General features: G+C 39.3%; 1 protein-coding gene across 2 annotated transcripts in view; it reads right to left on the reverse strand.

Annotated features, from left to right (window-relative positions):
* Positions 1-13,457, reverse strand: part of capn7 (calpain 7) — a 75,156-nt gene extending 61,699 nt beyond the window's left edge. For both annotated transcript variants that reach the window (XM_072283498.1, XM_072283497.1), the window contains exons 1-4: positions 13,286-13,457; positions 1,991-2,099; positions 1,655-1,818; positions 1,463-1,530 (exon numbers count right to left, since the gene is read on the reverse strand). In XM_072283498.1, the coding sequence (XP_072139599.1) occupies positions 1,463-1,530; positions 1,655-1,818; positions 1,991-2,099; positions 13,286-13,387 (443 nt within the window). In that variant the 5' untranslated portion in view covers positions 13,388-13,457. The remainder of the gene's footprint in view (positions 1-1,462; positions 1,531-1,654; positions 1,819-1,990; positions 2,100-13,285) is intronic.
* Positions 13,458-17,767: the final 4,310 nt, after the last annotated feature.

Genomic DNA, 17,767 nt, shown 5'->3' on the forward strand with positions numbered 1-17,767 from the left:
GAGAATGCCACAGAGATAAGGTTACTGGCACTGAGCATGGGTCCATGGTGCAGAAGGGAAAGAGGGAGAAGAGGGGAGCGGTAGTGATAGGGGGCTCAATAGATAGGGGAACAGAAGGAAAATTCTGTGGACGTGAACAGGGCACCTGAATGGTATCTTGCCTCCCAGATGCCAGGGTCAAGGACGTCTCGGATCGCATCCGCAGCATTCTGGGGGTTAGGAAGAGCAGTCAGATGTCTTGGTACATATTGGTACCAATGAACGAAAGATATAGCTTTCGAATGTTGAAAGACCTAGGCTTGGTAGATGTGGAAAGGATGTTTACCATGGTGGGAGAGCCTAGGACAAGAGGGCACAGGCTCAAGATAGTGAGGAGTCCACTTAAAAGAGATGCGGAGAAATTTCTTTAGCCAGAGGATGGTAAGTTTGTAGAATTTGTAACCACAGGCAGCTGTGGAGGCCAGGTCACTGGGTGTCTTTAAGACAGAGATTGATTGATTCTTGATTGGCCACAGCATCAAAGGTTATGGGGAGAAGACCGGGGATTGAAGAGGGGAAAAAAGGGATCCACCATGACTGAATGGCAGATCAGACTTGATGGGCTGAATGGCCCAATTCTGCTCCAGTGTTCTGTGGTCTTACGGTCTAAGTGGGCCAGTTCAAGCTTGGAACAGCAGCACAGATAGTTAATTCAGCATTAAGTAACACCTCACTCAGATGAAATTGTAAAAGAGTTTGGGTTGGAGTTATACAGAACAGAAACTTATTTGTCTTAACTTGTCCATGTCGACCAAATTGTCTACTTGAGCTAGTCTCATCTCCCTGTGTTTCGCTCATATACCTCCAAACCTTTCCCATTCATGTACCTGTATAAATGTATTTTAAATGTTGTAATTGTACCCATTCCTACCACTTCCTCTGCCAGCTCATTCATTTTGCCCATCATCCTATCAGATTTGCTTCAAATCTCTTCCCTTTCACTTCTGACTTGGGAAAAAGACTGTGACCCTTCTCCTCATGATTTGATAAATCTCTAAGTTCAATCCTCAGTTACCCATGTCCTGGGGAAAAAAATTCCAACCTATTCAGGCTTTCCTCATAGCTCGAGCTCTCCAGTTCCAGTAACCATAATGGTGAATCTTGTCTGCACCCTTTCCAACTTAATGACATGTTCTGTAGACAGACAAGTTGAACAGACACAGTATTCCAAATGCAGTCTCACCAATGTCTTGCACAGCTGTAATATGACATTCAACTCTTGTACTCAATGTCCGAGCTGATGAAGGAAAGTGAAGCTGATCTTTAACTACATGTCATGGAACAGATCTGCAGGTATATCTGACATGAAACTTTGCATAACGCTCACAAACTTTCCTACACATTTTTCAGAAAAACTGCTTGCCTCTGTATTTACATTTCAAATGCCAGATTCCGTCCTGCTAGATCGCAGCCAGTGACTCACCTATCAAGGGCTTGTCGGGCTAACTGTTTCAATTTAGCCTGCAGAGTTTGATCAGAAGTTTCATTTGCCTAGGATGGAAAATAGCGATTAATTAAACCCGCAGTGCACTGGATCCACTAATCTAGTCACACACGAACAAGTTTATATGCTGACTTTCTTTCAGTGCTAATTTATTTTATGGCATTTACTCACTGTTTTCAGACATAATTCAACAGCCTCAGTGTACAGTTCTACTGCTTCATCACTATTATCTTTCTCATCTTCTTCAAATGCTTGGGTGACCAGGAAGTGAGCACGTTCCAGATCCATCTGCTGTTTTGTCTTCAGGGGGACACCCTTGCAGCTCTGTGATTGAACTGAACATTTATGTAAATTCAGCAATTGCTTTAGCTGTGAATGTTCCTTCCAACTTTTAAAACTTATAATTTTTTAAAAATACCAAGCAGTATAAATTTGATATGAACCTATATTCAGATTGATTTTAGTGGCACTGTAACACAAGCTAATCCCAATGTAAAGAACACAAACCTGCGGAGTAAAGAGCCTGCACCCGGTCCAGGTATTCGTTTATCTTCTCCTGTATAGCGTCCAGTTTTGATCCAGCCATACCAGCGCAAATCAAAGCTTGTGCAGCTTCCTAAAAGAAAATTACCCATTTTAGTAGGAATCAAACCTTCAGAAGGGAAGGACAGATTTACAAATGTATAATGCCTTGTATACAGGACTATTGCATGGTCTCAAACTGAAGAGCTGAGAATTCTCTCCCACCAACTCCAATCCCCCCCAAAAGATGCTGAGGTCCTCTAGCAGTTCATTTCATTAAAATCTAGTAACAAAATAATCTGTTATTAGTGGTGGTGGATACGGAATAAACCATTAGCCGTGAATTCAAGGTGTAGTCAATTGCTCTTAACGTGATGCCACCAGATCATTCAAAACTTGGCACCAGAATTGGTCATAAATTTTGCTCTGTAACAACTGATTTTATTTGGTTCCGGGCAACTGCTTCTTGGTAAAGTATTTGAAACCAAGGAAAGTTCTGATCACATATCATCTACATCACCAAACTCACTTTCAAACTTCTTCAGTTCCATCCATGCCTTTACCACTTAAACCCAAATCCAATGATTTTATTCCATCAATATGTAGCTCCCTCTCCGCCTCTCATTTTCCACTTTAATATCTACTAGAGTTCATCCAAAACTTTCCTGGCCTGTATCCTCGCTCACAAGGAGCTCCATCACTCCATGCTTATTGAATTAAGTTGGTTCCTGATCCAGCAGTACTTAGAATCACAGAACAGGATAAAATTGAATTGTAGAATAATAATGACAGAGAAAAGTTAACCCCTCCTAAACTTTTTCCCTCCAATTCTGGAAAGACCATTTTCATGTATTTATCCAATTCCCTTTTGAAACCACAAGTGAATGCATCTTCACCATCTTGTCAAGTAACGCCTCCAGATGGTAGCGCTTCTTTTTAAATCTTTTTATTAATTTTGAAATTTATAAACTCAATAACAAAGTTGATACAAAGAGATTGGAATAATCTTAAGAAGCATATACAAAAAGGATTTTAAGTAACATGGGTATAACAGACTCCAAACTCATAATGAAATTAGTCATAAAAAAATATATATATAAACAAAGAAAAACCCCCAAAAGAAAAAGAAAACAACAACCAAAAAGAAACAGAACAAAACAGGGCTAGACCAATATCTTGAATCAGACGCGTTTAGTAATGTCGTCAACTCTACTCCTCTATTCATATAATTTAAGTTAAAAAAAAGATTCGGAAAGGTCAAATTACATCATATGAAAATGTTGCATAAAAGGTTTCCAAGTTTCTTCAAATTTAACCAAAGGATCAAAAATATCACTTCTAATTTTTTCTAAATTTAAACTTAATACAGTTTGAGAAAGCCATTGGAATGTAGGAGGATTCACTTCCTTCCAGTTCGACAAAATAGATCCTCGGGCCATTAAAGTAACAAATGCTATCATCCGACAGGCTGAAGAAGACAAAGATCTATGTTCTACAATTGGCAATCCAAAAATTGCCATAATAGGATGGGGTTTTAAATCAAAACATAGAACTGTTGAAATAATATCAAAAATATCTTTCCAATATTTTTCCAAAAAAGGACAGGACCAAAACATACGAGTTAAAGAGGCCACCTCAGAGTGACATCTATCACAAGTAGGGTTTATATGGGAATAAAAACGAGCTAATTTATCTTTGGACATATGGGCTCTATGTACTACTTTAAATTGTATTCATGTATGTTTAGCACATATAGAAGAAGTACTAACTAATTGAAAAATTTTATCCCATTTCTCTATAGGTAGACAAAGTTGAAGTTCCCTTTCCCATTCATTTTTAATTTTATCAGATATACCTGGCTGTAATTTCATAATTATATCATAGATAATTGCTATTAATCCCTTCTGAAAAGGATTTAAACCTAAAATTTTATCAATAATATCAGTAGGATTTGAAGTCGGAAAGGTAGGCAACGTAGTATTCAAAAAATTCCTTATTTTTAAGTATCCAAAAAAATGGGATCTAGGCAAATCAAATTTCTTAGATAACTGCTCAAAAGACATAAAACAGTTATCCAGAAATAAGTCACGGAAACATATTATACCTTTCGTTTTCCATATCAAAAAGGTTTGGTCCATTACCAAGGGTTGAAAAAAGAAATCAGATATAAAAGGACTTGATAACATAAATTCATTCAGGCCAAAAATTTACGAAATTGAAACCATATTTGCAATGTATGTTTAACTATAGGGTTAAACATTTGTTTATTCAATTTAGATAGTGCAAAAGGAAGTGAAGTTCCTAAAATGGAAGCTAAAGAAAACCCCTGTACAGAGTGGCCTTCAAGGTTTACCCAATATGGGCTTGGAGTTATATTCCAATCTTACGTCCAAAATATTAAATATCGAATATTAATTGCCCAATAATAAAAACGTAGGTTAGGCAATGCCAAACCACCTTCTTTCTTGGATTTCTGTAAGTATTTTTTTACTTAAATCTGTGATTTTTATTTTGCCATATATAAGAAGAAATTTTAGCACCAACAGTATCAAAAAAGGATTTAGGAATAAAAATTGGTATCGTTTAAAATAAATATAAAAAATTAGGTAAAATAATCATTTTAATAGCATTGATTCAGCCAATCAATGATAGAGACAATGGGGACCACTTAGTAATCAGTTGTTTAACCTGATTAATTAAAGGTAAAAGGTTGAAATTGAATAGATTCTTGTGTCTCTTAGTAATTTTAACTCCTAGATAAGTAAAATAGTCAGTAGTCACTCTAAATGGAGAATTTCTATAAGTGGGAACCTGCATATTTAATGGAAAAATTTCACTCTTACCTAGGTTCAGTTTATAATCAGAAAAACTACTAAACTGAGCAAGCTAAGTTAATACTGCCGGAATAGATTTTCCTGGGTTAGAAATATATAATAGTAGGTCATCTGCATATAGTGATAATTTATGAGTCTCATTACCACGGGTAATGCCAAATATATTAGGGGAGTCATGAATAGCAATAGCTAGTGGTTCCAAAGCAAAAAAAAATAGTAGTGGACTAAGAGGACAGCCCTGCTTAGTACCACGGAATAGATGAAAAAGAGGGGATCTTTGATTAGTAAATACCAAAGCCAAAGGGGTGAGATATATCAGTTTAATCCAAGATAAAAATATCAAACTAAAATTAAATTTCTCAAGGGTGTTAAATAAATATGTCCATTCAATTCTGTCAAAAGCTTTCTCAGCTTCCAATGAAATAACACATTCTGGAATTTTGGGTGAAGGCCTGTAAACAATATTTATTAATCTCCTAATATTAGAAGAAGAGTAATGATTTTTAATAAATTCAGTCTGATCAGCAGAAATAATTTGAGGTAATATATTCTCCAATATCATTGCCAATATTTTAGAAAAAATCTGAGAACCCACATTCAGCAAAGATATAGGCCTATAAGATGCACATTCAGTAGGATCCTTATCTTTTTTAAGAATTAGGGAAATAGAAGCTCGATAAAAAGATTGTGGTAACATACCTATAGATACTGCATCCCTAAAAATACTACATAGCCAAGGAGTCAGTGTAGTAGAGAATAATTAAAAAAATTCTACTGTATATCCGTCTGAGCCAGGTGCTTTACCTGAGTTCATCGAAAAAATAGCGTTCTTTATTTCCTCTACTGTAATAGGTAATTCCAAACTGTAATTTTGGAATATTTGATTTCCTAAAAAAATCATGCATTATAGTAGAGTCATCAGGAAATTCTGATTGATATAAGGAGGTATAAAATTCTTGAAAGGATTTATTAATCTCGTCCTGGTCAACTGTCAAAGTGCCATCTTGTTTACGAATTTTAAGGATCTGTCATTTAACCAAGGCCGATTTCAATTGATTAGCCAATAGTTTCCCGGTTTTATCACCATATATATAGAATTGACTCGTAGTTTTGATTAATTGACTTCCAATCGAAGATGGTAATAAGAGATTATGTTCTATTTGAAGTTCAACTCTCTGTTTATAAAGTTCCTGATTAGGAGCTATAGAATATTTCTTATCAACTTCTTTAATCTTGTCAACCAGTTTAAGTATTTCATTATTAGTTCGCTTTTTTTAATCCAGCAGTATATGAAATAATTTGTCCACGAATACATGCTTTAAAAGTATCCCATAATGTCCCACTGGAAATACTCTCTGTAGAATTCACTGTAAAGCAAAAATTAATCTGTTCCTCAATAAACCTAACAAAATCCGAGTCTTGAAGCAAAGTGGTATTAAATCGCCATTGTCTAGAATTAGTAAATGTATCCCTTAAGTTAATAAATAATTTCAATGGTGCATGGTCAGAAACAGCAATAAAATCATATTCGCAACCAGTAACAAGAGGGATTAATCGAGAGTCGATAAAAAAAGTCAATTCTTGAATAGTGCTGATATACATGCGAAAAAAATGAGAACTCTTTCTCATTTGGATGTAAGAATCTCCAAATTTCTGAGATTCCAGAGTCGGTCATAAAAGAGTTAATAAGGGTAGCCCATTTGTTGGGAAGTATTTGATTGGACTTCGATCTATCCATCAAAGGATTTAAACAACAATTGAAATCTCCACCCATAATCAACATATAGTCATTTAGGTTCGGAAGAGATGTGAAGAGATTCTTAAAAAATCAGGACAGTCAACATTTGGGGCATAAACATTAAGCATAACAACTTTTTTGTTAAATAACAAACCAGTAATTAACAAAAATCTGCCATTCAGATCTGAAATCGTCTCATAATGCAGAAATGAAATTGACGGATCTATAAAAATAGAAACGCCTTTTACTTTAGCCTGTGAGTTCAAGTGGAACTGTTTTTCCTTCCAGAATCTAAAAAAAACGCTGATCATCCTCTTTCCAGACATGAGTTTCTTGTACAAAAATAATATGAGCATTCATCCTATGGAATACTTTAAAAATTTCCTTCCCTTTAATCGGGTGGTTTAACCCATTTGTATTCCAAGAAACCAAACTAATAATCTTATCCATCGTAATGAGCTTGAACATAAAGTATGTGAAGGGTTAACCAGAATACAGACTCATGACCCTGGAAGAGGAAAAAAGGTCCAAAGAGGAACCGAAAATTATGACATTTCAGACATTTTGATAGTTACAGGTCAGCCCATTTAAAAAGCAAAAATGAATTAAAAATAAGAACAAGAATACCACCCTCCTCCCACAAAAACCCAGAAAAAAGCCAGAAAGTGGCCAATGCTAAATCTAAAGCTAATCCTAACCCTATCTTTCCAGAAAGCAACCCAAAAGAAATATGTTTATCAAAAGAAATACCACCCATATTCAAAAAAAGTTAAAAAAATAGCTATAACAGTAAGAAAAAGCTTACAACGATTATAAGCATCGAATAGTTCCTTCTTACTCATATTTCAAAGAACATCAAACGTTAGATCCTATTACTATATTAATTCTCCATATATAAATGATCGGAAGTGACGTTAGAGACAGAAAGGATTCTGGGGAGAAGAAGAAAACAATCCACCATCTTAAAATATAATACTCCAGTAACATTTCAGAAAGAAAACAAGCATTAAAATTGTAACTAAATAACTTTCAAAAAGTATTAAGAGTAAGATATACAAGATCACTAACAGAAAAGCATAATATCATTTAACAGTATAAAGCGAACCTACACTGAAAGATCAAAGGAAAAACCTTCGAACTATACAAATCAAAGACGAGAGAGAAAACAAAACGATACATTAATTAATCCTCCGCAGAGAGAGGCAGATTATCCAGAAAACTTTGGGCTTCTATTGGATTTTTAAACAGGCTACGCGAGTTGTCCAGCATAACCGCTCTCAGATGGGCTGGAAACAGTAACGCTATTTTCTAGCCCCGACGATAAAGTTCTGCCATCTGTGGTTTAAAAACCATCTGTTTTTTCAGTACATCTTGGCTGTAGTCTTCAACAATCCTGAACTTGAATTCTCGAAATTGGATCATACCTCTCTTTCGAGCAGCTTGAATAACTCGTTCCTTATCATGGACATAATGAAACCGAATGATGATTGGTCTTGGTCTGGTCACATTCTCCGGATTAAAACGAAAAGAACGATGCGCACGATCTAATAGTGGGAATTCCTCCAATATATCGGAGCCAAACACATCCATTAGTAATTTAGAGAAATATTTGGTGGGATCTCCCGTCTCAACAGCTTCAGGAAAACCGATTATTTGCAAATTCTGTCGTCTGGAGCGATTTTCAAGATCGATAGTCTTAGTTTGATAATGTTCCAATTGCTGAGTTACCGAAGTTAAACTTTTATCAAGATCTTCAATTTTTCGATCTCTTTGGCAGCCATCTTCATCTAGTTCCGAGATTCTGACTTCTTGTTGATCGATTTCATGTCTGAATGTTCTTGAATCTTCTTGCATCGACCTCAACACTCCTTCAATTGCGGTGAGTCTTCGATTAACTGTTTCATCTAGAAGTTTCTTCATTAGTTCCATAGTTATCGGAGCTTCCTTCGATGTTCCAGGATCACCAGGATCCCGCCGGAACCTTTCCCTTCTTTAACTTCTTGTGCTCTGGTATTCATTTTCAGTAAGTAAAAGTCGTAGTTCAATGATATAAATGTAATATAAATCGTCTAGTGTAGGTATAGGTAAAATAAATAAGAGTGGTTACATGTAAAAGAGTAAAGGGTATGGAGCGATGCCAAAATACAGCTTACTCCATGGGTCCCCTTCCGGGAAGTCCAGATGTTAATCACTATTAAATACGCATGTATTAAAGTACATAATAAAAATTTCTTCTCTCACCTTTTGTAACTTTTCTCTAATCATCTTTGACTTAGGGTCTTGACAACTGCACCAAGAAGAGTATTTTTTGTCCAATATTTGCTTAACTTTGAACAACACCAATACATTTCTTTTCAAATGCTCTGTTCTGAAATTGAACAAGCCCAGGCCTTCTCTAGTCTTACCTACATGTCCCAGAACTCTGCAACCATTCTCTTAAATCTTTCTGCACACTCTTGCAAGCCTCCATATGCTTCACAATAAACATTGATTATAAAGCAAAATGTTAGATGTAGTTAAACACGTGCTTCACAATCTTCTTGCTTTTTCACCTTATACGTCTATTTACAAAGCCCAGGATCCCAAGATTTCTCAACCTGTACTACCACAACCAATGATTTTTGCTGTTATAGCTTCACGATTTTGTTCCCAAACTCTCTGTAGATTTCCTACTACCTCCTACTGATCTTATCACTTTGAACCTTTTAGTGACACGTCCCAACTACCTCCTCTCTCCAATAAGCCATTTCAGTATCTGTCTTTACATGAGTCAAAGCCCAAGGATTAATTTAAATTTGTCAATCTAGCCTTCAAATTTCACTGTGTTCTCACTCCTCCCTATTTTTTATAGAATGATAAATAAATACACAATGTAAACAGGTTTTGGATCTCACTGAGTCTGTGCCGCCTTCCAGAATTCAATTTTACAATGTCTTATTCTTCTCACGTTCCCATCACTTCAAACCACACCCACCCCCCAAGATTCTTTCACTCACCTACACACTTGCAGCAATTAACAAAACCAGTTAATCTGCACATTTCTGGGATAGAGTCATAAAGTCGTTGAACGCTAGAGCACAGAAGCAGACCCACTGGCCCACCTAATCAGAGCCAAACTGTTGTTCTGCCTAGTCCCATCAACCTGTACCTGGACCAGAGCCCTCCGTGCCACTCATAGCCGTATGTTTATTCATGCAAACCTCTCTCGGAATGCTTTACCCCTTAACCATCAGGCTCTTGCACCAGAGAGGTAATTACACTCACCCCAACACTGAACTAATTCCACAACCTATGGACTCACTTTTAGGGACTCTACAGCTCATTACTTATTTACTTATTATTATTATTTGTCTGTTATCTTTCGTACAACGTTGTTTGTCCACATTCCTTGTATGTTCTTTCATTGATTCTGTTGTGTTTCTTTGTATTTTACTGCAAATGCCTGCAAAAAAATTGAATCCCAGGGTGGTATATGGTGACATACATGTACTTTAATAATAAATTTACTTTGAACTTTGGAGAATATTCAATATTCTAAAACACATTACTGCACTGATCCAGTTCATTTCCTGCACAATTACTGAGACGATCCACATACAAGATATAAAGAAATAATACAAAGGAACCCTCACCAGTTTCCCAACTTTATGATAATAACTTTTACTTAGTAATCCAAAAAGATATGAGTGAAATTTGGCCGCAGCATACTGCATCACCGCCCATTGGCTTCATTCAAGTCTAGGCAAAACAGGTATAGATAACAATATTACAAATTTGATTTAATAATTTTATGATATTGCACTCCGATAGTCCCACCACAATCAAAAGGTTTGGGCAGTTTTTCTTCTCAAAGAAAAAAAACATGTTGCACTTTACATGATCTCAGGATATCGCAAAGAATTTCATGACCAATGAAATAATTTAGAACTAAAAGCAGAAAGTTTTGGAAACAATTAGCAAATTTTTGCAACATTCAGTGGAAAGAGAAATGAGTCAATAGTTGATGACTCTTTTTCAGAACTGGAAAAGTGAGAAAGCAAGCAAACTTCAGTGCAAACAAACAATTATTAAAATTCAGTGAACGTTTCCATTAGTAACATAAAAGAATTAGCTCTACAAGCTGAGCATTGCGTTGTCCTTGTTCCCAGTAACCCAATATCTTTATGATATCTGCATCCTTCAGTTCTGACCTGCAAAGCACCACAATTTTAAAACATTTCACTTTTGCAGTAGCCGTACTTTCATCTACTTTACCATCTGGAATACCTTAATTAAGCCTCTCCCATTCTTTATCCTTCCTTTAAATTCTGTCATTATTAAAGCTTTTTTGTTGTCCAACCTGATTTTCTATGCAGGGCCTTGTGAAATAGCATTTAATAACACTTCTGTGAAGCACCGTAGGACAATTTACATGAATGCACAATATGAATTTAGAGCACTCAAATATAGTACTCTGGGCTTGAGCTTCCAAAAAGTAAAAGGACATCTATCAGCACCTGTGTGTGGACTTTTCAATAGATTAATTAAAGAAATTGCACAGGCAAATATATGCAGTCAGCTACAGCGGCATGCAAAAGTTTGGGCACCCCAGTCAAAATTTCTGTTACTGTGAATAGCTAAGTGAGTAAAAGATGAACTGATTTCCAAAAGGCATAAAGTTAAAGATGTCACATTTCTTTAATATTTTAAGCAAGAAAACGTTTTTATTTCCATCTTTTACAGTTTCAAAATAACAAAAAAGGGAAAGGGCCCGAAGCAAAAGTTTGGGCACCCTGCATGGTCAGTACTTAGTAACACCCCCGTTGGCAAGTATCACAGCTTGTGAACACTTTCTGTAGCCAGCTAAGAGTCTTTCAGTTCCTGTTTGGGGGATTTTCACCCATTCTTCCTTGCAAAAGGCTTCTAGTTCTGTGAGATTCTTGGGCCACCTTGCATGCACTGCTCTTTTGAGGTCTATCCACAGATCTTCGATGATGTTTAGGTTGGGGGACTGTGAGGGCCATGGCAAAACCTTCAGCTTGCGCCTCTTGAGGTAGTCCATTGTGGATTTTGAGGTGTGTTTAGGATCATTATCCTGTTGTGGAAGCCATCCTCTTTTCATCTTCAGCTTTTTTACAGACGGTGTGATGTTTGCTTCCAGAATTTACTGGTATTTAATTGAATTCATTCTTCCCTCTACCAGTAAATGTTCCCTGTGCCACTGGCTGCAACACAAGCCCAAAGCATGATCGATCCACCCCCGTGCTTAACAGTTGGAGAGGTGTTCTTTTCATGAAATTCTGCACCCTTTTTTCTCCAAACATACCTTTGCTCATTGCAGCCAAGAAGTTCTATTCAAAAGATTCAAAGGAACATCTAAACAAGCCTGATGCATTTTGGAAACAAGTCCCGTGGACTGAAGAAGTTAAAATAGAACTTTTGGGCCGCAATGAGCAAAGGTATATTTGGAGAAAAAAAGTGTAGAATTTCATGAAAAGACCCCCCCCCCCCGCAACTATTAAGCACAGGGGTGGATCAATTATGCTTTGGGCTTGTGTTGTAGCCAGTGATACAGGGAACATTTACTGGTAAAGGGAAGAACGAATTCAATTAAATACCAGCAAATTCTGTAAGCAAACATCACACTATCTGTAAAAAAGCCAAATGTGAAAAGAGGATGGCTTCTACAACAGGATAATGATCCTAAACTCACCTCAAAATCTACAATGGACTACCTCAAGAGGCGCAAGCTGAAGGTTTTGCCATGGCCCTCATAGTCCCCCGACCTGAACAGCATTGAAAATCTGTGGATAGACCTCAAAAGAGCAGTGCATGCAAGACCGCCCAAGAATCTCACAAAACTAGAAGCCTTTTGCAAGGAAGAAATGGGCGAAAATCCCCCAAACAAGAATTGAAAGACTCTTAGCTGGCTACAGAAAGTGTTCACAAGCTGTGATACTTGCCACACGGGGTGTTACTAAGTACTGACTATGCAGGGTGCCCAAACTTTTGCTTCAGGCCCTTTTCCTTTTTTGTTATTTTGAAACTGTAAAAGGTGGAAATAAAAAAGTAATCTTGCTTAAAATATTAAAGGAATATGTCATCTTTAACTTTATGCCTTTTGGAAATCAGTTCATCTTTTACTCACTTAGCTATTCACAGTAACAGAAATTTTGACCAGGGGCGGCCAAACTTTTGCATGCCACTGTATGTGACACTTCAATAAGACCCTTGGTCATTTTCTGATTCTGAAGAAATATCTAAATCAGGCAGCTTTTTGACAACTGTTGACATATCTGAATTGCAGATTGAACGCGGTCTATCGCTCCTGTTTTTTTTTTAAATACACTATCACCGTGAGAACCGCAACGACCAGTAACTAACCCAAAAGCAAAAAGAGTTCGGAAACCTTAAAATGTGAACAAAAACAGAAAACGCTGAGATTGCCCAGATGCTCAAGGCAACATTTGCGGAAAGGGAAACAAATAAACCTATCTTGTCGATGCACTTGCATTAGGATGATGCTGAACTAACATCACACATCATCAGGCAGCTGCACTGATGATTACCACTCCGGCGAAAGAGAGCCGGTGCATGACAGCAGGCTGTAGCGAACCGGGAGGGGCAGGGAGAGATACCCCTGAGGTGGGAGAGAGACAGTGCACGACATTACCCCTGGGACCCCCAATTCTGCACCAGAGGCCAGAATGATGAGCGCCTCGGCCTCACCTTGTAGTAGAAGACGGCCTCGGTGAACCGGCCGTTTTGGTCGTTTCTCACAGCCATCTGTGCGAATTTGACAGCATCCTGCTCCAGGGCACTAGGGTCCATCCTGGCCCGAGAGGCGAGGCCCAGGGAAACGACACCTTTCCCACCGACAGCCGGACCTCAGGCACTTCCGCATCCGGTCCCGCGCCGCTCACGTCTACTTCCGCTTCCAGCGAGACCGGGTCCGGGGTCCGGGGTCCAGGTTCCAGGTTCCAGGCTCCAGGCTCCAGCGGGCAGCCTGTCACGGTGGGTGGTTGTAAATACTGAACTGGCGTGACACGTTCACATTTCTGAGCCTTGCATTGTCTCTGCTGATGCGGAGAACTGCGGTCTCATGTCCCACGGCAGAGGCTTGAGCACCAGATTTAGCCGTGAAGTAACCGGGGGAGCAGCGCACTCCCCGTGCCAGCTTTTGCTTTAGGCCGAGGCCCGAATGCCTTAAGTAATCTTGAGAGATCTCATGACACCCTCAAAGAAGAGCAGTTACCTAGGGATCAATGCTGAAGCAGAATATCTAGTCATTATAATATTTTGGAAATTGTAGTTTGCTGTGCGCAAATTGTCAACAATACTGCAATAAGGAGCTACTTCATTGCACGATATAGGATATTTTAAATGATATGTGAATGCCTCCCAATGTATATTCAAGTATTTATTTCCATGCTGCCTGAGCAGTATAAAAAGCACAAACTCCAAAGTAGTCAGTGAGTTATACAACACAGAAAAGATCTTGCAGCTTAACTTGTCCATGCCAGGCAAGATTCAAGGTACATTTATTATTGAAGTACGTGTAAATTATACAACCTTGAGATTTGTTTGCTTACAGGTAGCCACAAAGCAATAAACCCAGAAGAACCCAATTAAAAAAAATAAAAGACCAACACCTGATGTGCAAGAGAAAGGGGGAAAAACACAACTCTTGCAAACAATTGAAGTGAACAGCAACATTTCAACCAAACTGAGTCCTCAGATCTGAACCCTGGAGTAGGCCCAAAGCTTTGCTTATCACTTCATCATATTAGCGGGCATGGAGCGCAGCAGCCGGGATAGTCTTCATTGCTTCAGTGGCATGGAGAGAGGAGTGGCCATTGAGAGTGAGCGAAATCATCTCTCACCCCTGATCTGGGCTGACGTTTAAATTCGGACCCAGCTACTGCGAAGGGCTCGAGGCTTAGACCATGCCGCTCAGTGACTTGCTCTGGGCTCAGATTTTGCCGACCAGCCTGAAACCGCTCTCAAGTTCTTCAGAGGTGTTTGAGCTTGTCCTATATGCTAATGCATGGTGCTCTAAAGTCTTTTCTATCCATCTAGTTCTTGAAATATCTTTTAAACCTGGTAATTGTACATGCTTCTAAGGCCATGTCTGCTAGCCTGTTCCATATATCCACCATTCTCTATGTGGAAAAAAATCTTCCCTCAGGTCCTCCTTCAATATTTCTCCTCTCAAATGCAAGCCTTTTAGTTTGAGGTTCCCTGATCCTGGGGAATAAACTGTGATCATGACCATCCATCTTATAAGACCATAACATATAGGAGCAGAATTAGGCCATTTGGCCCTTTGAGCCTGCTCCACCATTTCATCATGGCTGATCCCATTTTAGTTCTTAGACCCAACCTCCTGCCTTCCCACCCTTATCCTTTCATGCCCTGACCAATCAAGACTCAATTAACCTCTGCCTTAAATATACACGAAGATTTGGCTTCCACACCTGCCTGTAGCAACAAATTCCACAGATTCACCATTCTCTGCTGAAAGAAATTCCTCTTCATCTCTGTTCTAAAAGGACACACCTCTATTTTGAGGCTGTGTCCTCTGATTTTAGACTCTCCCATCACAGGAAACATCCTCTCCACATCCACTCTCGAGGCCTATCACCATTTGATCAAAGAAGTATCCGCCTTATGTTTCTATAAAGACATCTCTCCAGGAGAAAAAGCTTATGATTCAAGCCCTCCAGTCCCTGTAATATCATCATAATTCTTTTCTACACCCTCTCCAGCTTAATGATATCCTCCCTATACCCAGGTAACCAAGACTCTGCACATATTCCAAGTCACCAATATCTTGTATGGATGTAACATTATGTCCCAACTCTTGTACTCCGTTTCTTGACTCAAGGAAAAACTTCACAAATTCCTTCTTCACTACCCTGTCCACCTGTATCGCTGCACAATACTGTTACTTGTGTACTTTCTAGAATAGCAGTTTTGGAACTACTGGTAACAGAGCAGCGCACAGTGAGGAGTTTCCTCGCAGGTTGGTGGCGCTCGCTTAAAAGGAGAGCTTCGCAGGCATTTGGAGTCATTCTGGCGGCTCGATCAGTGGTGAGAGCAGCGGAGAGAGGAGTAAATAAAATATTGGAAGGGACAAGCAGAGTGTCCATTGGAGTGGGCCAGGGGTGAGAGTGGGAGTGTCAGGCTTTGGCTCAAAGGAGGCTTCGGCTCGCAAGAGGCGCTGGCTCTGGCTGAGTTGTCCAGTTTAGTATCTGTTAAGTATCCCTTTTTTCTTACTGTGTCAGGGGAACTTAGTGTAGTTTAAATGGCCATTGTATGTTCTTCATGCCGGATGTTGGGGTCCTGGGAGACCCAGAGACTCGCAGGGAACTACATCTGTGTGAAGCTCTTTGAAGATCATGTTAGTGATCCGGAGCAGGAGCTGTCTGACCTTCAGCTTGAATGAGAGAGTGAGGAGATCACAGATCCGAATTACAGAGAAGCAGTCACCCCTAGTAGTCAGTGGCAGGAGGCATGTAGCTGGGCGACTGTCAGGAGAAGGAATGGGACGGTGAGTAGGCAGTTAGAGCAGAGCACCCCTGTGGCCATTCCACTCAATAATATGTATATCATTTTGGATACTGTTGTGGGGGATACCTCCCAGGGGAATGCCATTGAGTAAAAGTCCATGGTGCAGAAGGGAAAGAGGGAGAAGAGGGGAGTAGTAGTGATAGGGGACCAAATAGTCAAAGTAACAGACAGAAGATTCAGTGGACGTGAACAGGGCACCTAGATGGTACATTGCCTCCCAGGTGCCAGGGTCAGGGATGTCTCGGATCATGGAGGGGTGGGGGAGGAAGAGCAGCCAGAAATCAGAAATCTTGGTACATATTGGTACCAATAACTTAGGAAAAGCAAAGGGGTACTGAAGCGAGAACTTAGAGAGCTAGGCAGAAAGCTGAGAAGCAGCTCGTCTAGGGGAGTAATTTCTGGATTGCTGCCTGTGCCATGCACCAGTGAAGATAGAAACAGGATGCTGTTGGCAGATAAATCCATGGCTGAGAAGCTGTGCAGGGGGCAGGGCTTCAGGTTCTTGGATCATTGGGATCTGTTCTGGGGCAGGTATAACCTGTGAAAAAGGGACGGGTTGCACCTGAACCCGTGGGGGACTGATATTCTCGCGGGCAGGTTTGTTAAAGCTGTTGGGGATAGAACTGGAGTGAAGGACTCAGGGTAGGACAGATGGTGAAAAAGCAAAGGTAGCATGCAGCCAAACTGTCAGGAAGTGCAGGGAGCTGATAAGACAAATTTGCAGCCAGCAGGGCTTTAGGGATGTAGAATCAAAGATGGTAACAAATACAGTACTCAAAGTGTTATATCTCAATGCAGGGAGTATAAGAAAAAGAGGTGGATGATCTTGTTGCACTTTTACAGATCGGCAGGTATGATGCTGTGGCTATCACTGAAAAGTGGCTGAAGGATGGTTGTAGTTGGGACCTGAATATCCAGGGATACATGTTGTATTGGAGTGATAGGAAGGTAGGCAGATGGCGTGGTGTGGCTCTGCTGGTAAAGAATGGCATCATATCATTAGAAAGATGTGACATAGGATCAGAAGATGTTGAATCCTTGTGGGTTGAGTTAAGAAACTGCAAGGGTAAAAGGACTCTGAAGGCAGTTACGTACAAGCCTCCAAACGGCTGGGATGCGAATCACAGATTACAATCAGAAATACAAACATTTGTAGAAAAGACGTGTCAAAAGGACAACGTTGTGATAGTCATGGAAAGTTTTAACATACAGGTAGATTGGGAAAATCAGGTTGGTTTTGCACCTCAAGAGAGTGAATTTGTTGAATTCCTATAAGATGTAGAATAGTTTGTCGTTAAGCCTACTAGGGGGTCAGCTACATTGGATTGGGTGTTATATAATGGACCAGAGGTGATTAGAGAGCTTAAGGTCAAGGAACCCTTAGGAGGCAGTGATCACAACATGATTGAGTTCAACTTAAAATTTGATAGGGAGAATGTAAAGTCTGAAGTAACAGTATTTTAGTGGAGTAAAAGAAATTACAGAGGAATGAAAGGAGATACTGGCAGGGTTGACAGTAAAGCAGACATGGCTTGAGTTTCTGGGAAAAATGAGGAAGGTGCAGAATAGATGTATTCCAAAAAAAAACTCAAATGGCAAAAAACTGGCTGATGAGGGAAATCAAAGTTAATGTAAAAG

This window comes from Mobula birostris, chromosome 19, assembly GCF_030028105.1.
Source record: "Mobula birostris isolate sMobBir1 chromosome 19, sMobBir1.hap1, whole genome shotgun sequence".
Classification (NCBI taxonomy): Eukaryota; Metazoa; Chordata; class Chondrichthyes; order Myliobatiformes; family Myliobatidae; genus Mobula; species Mobula birostris.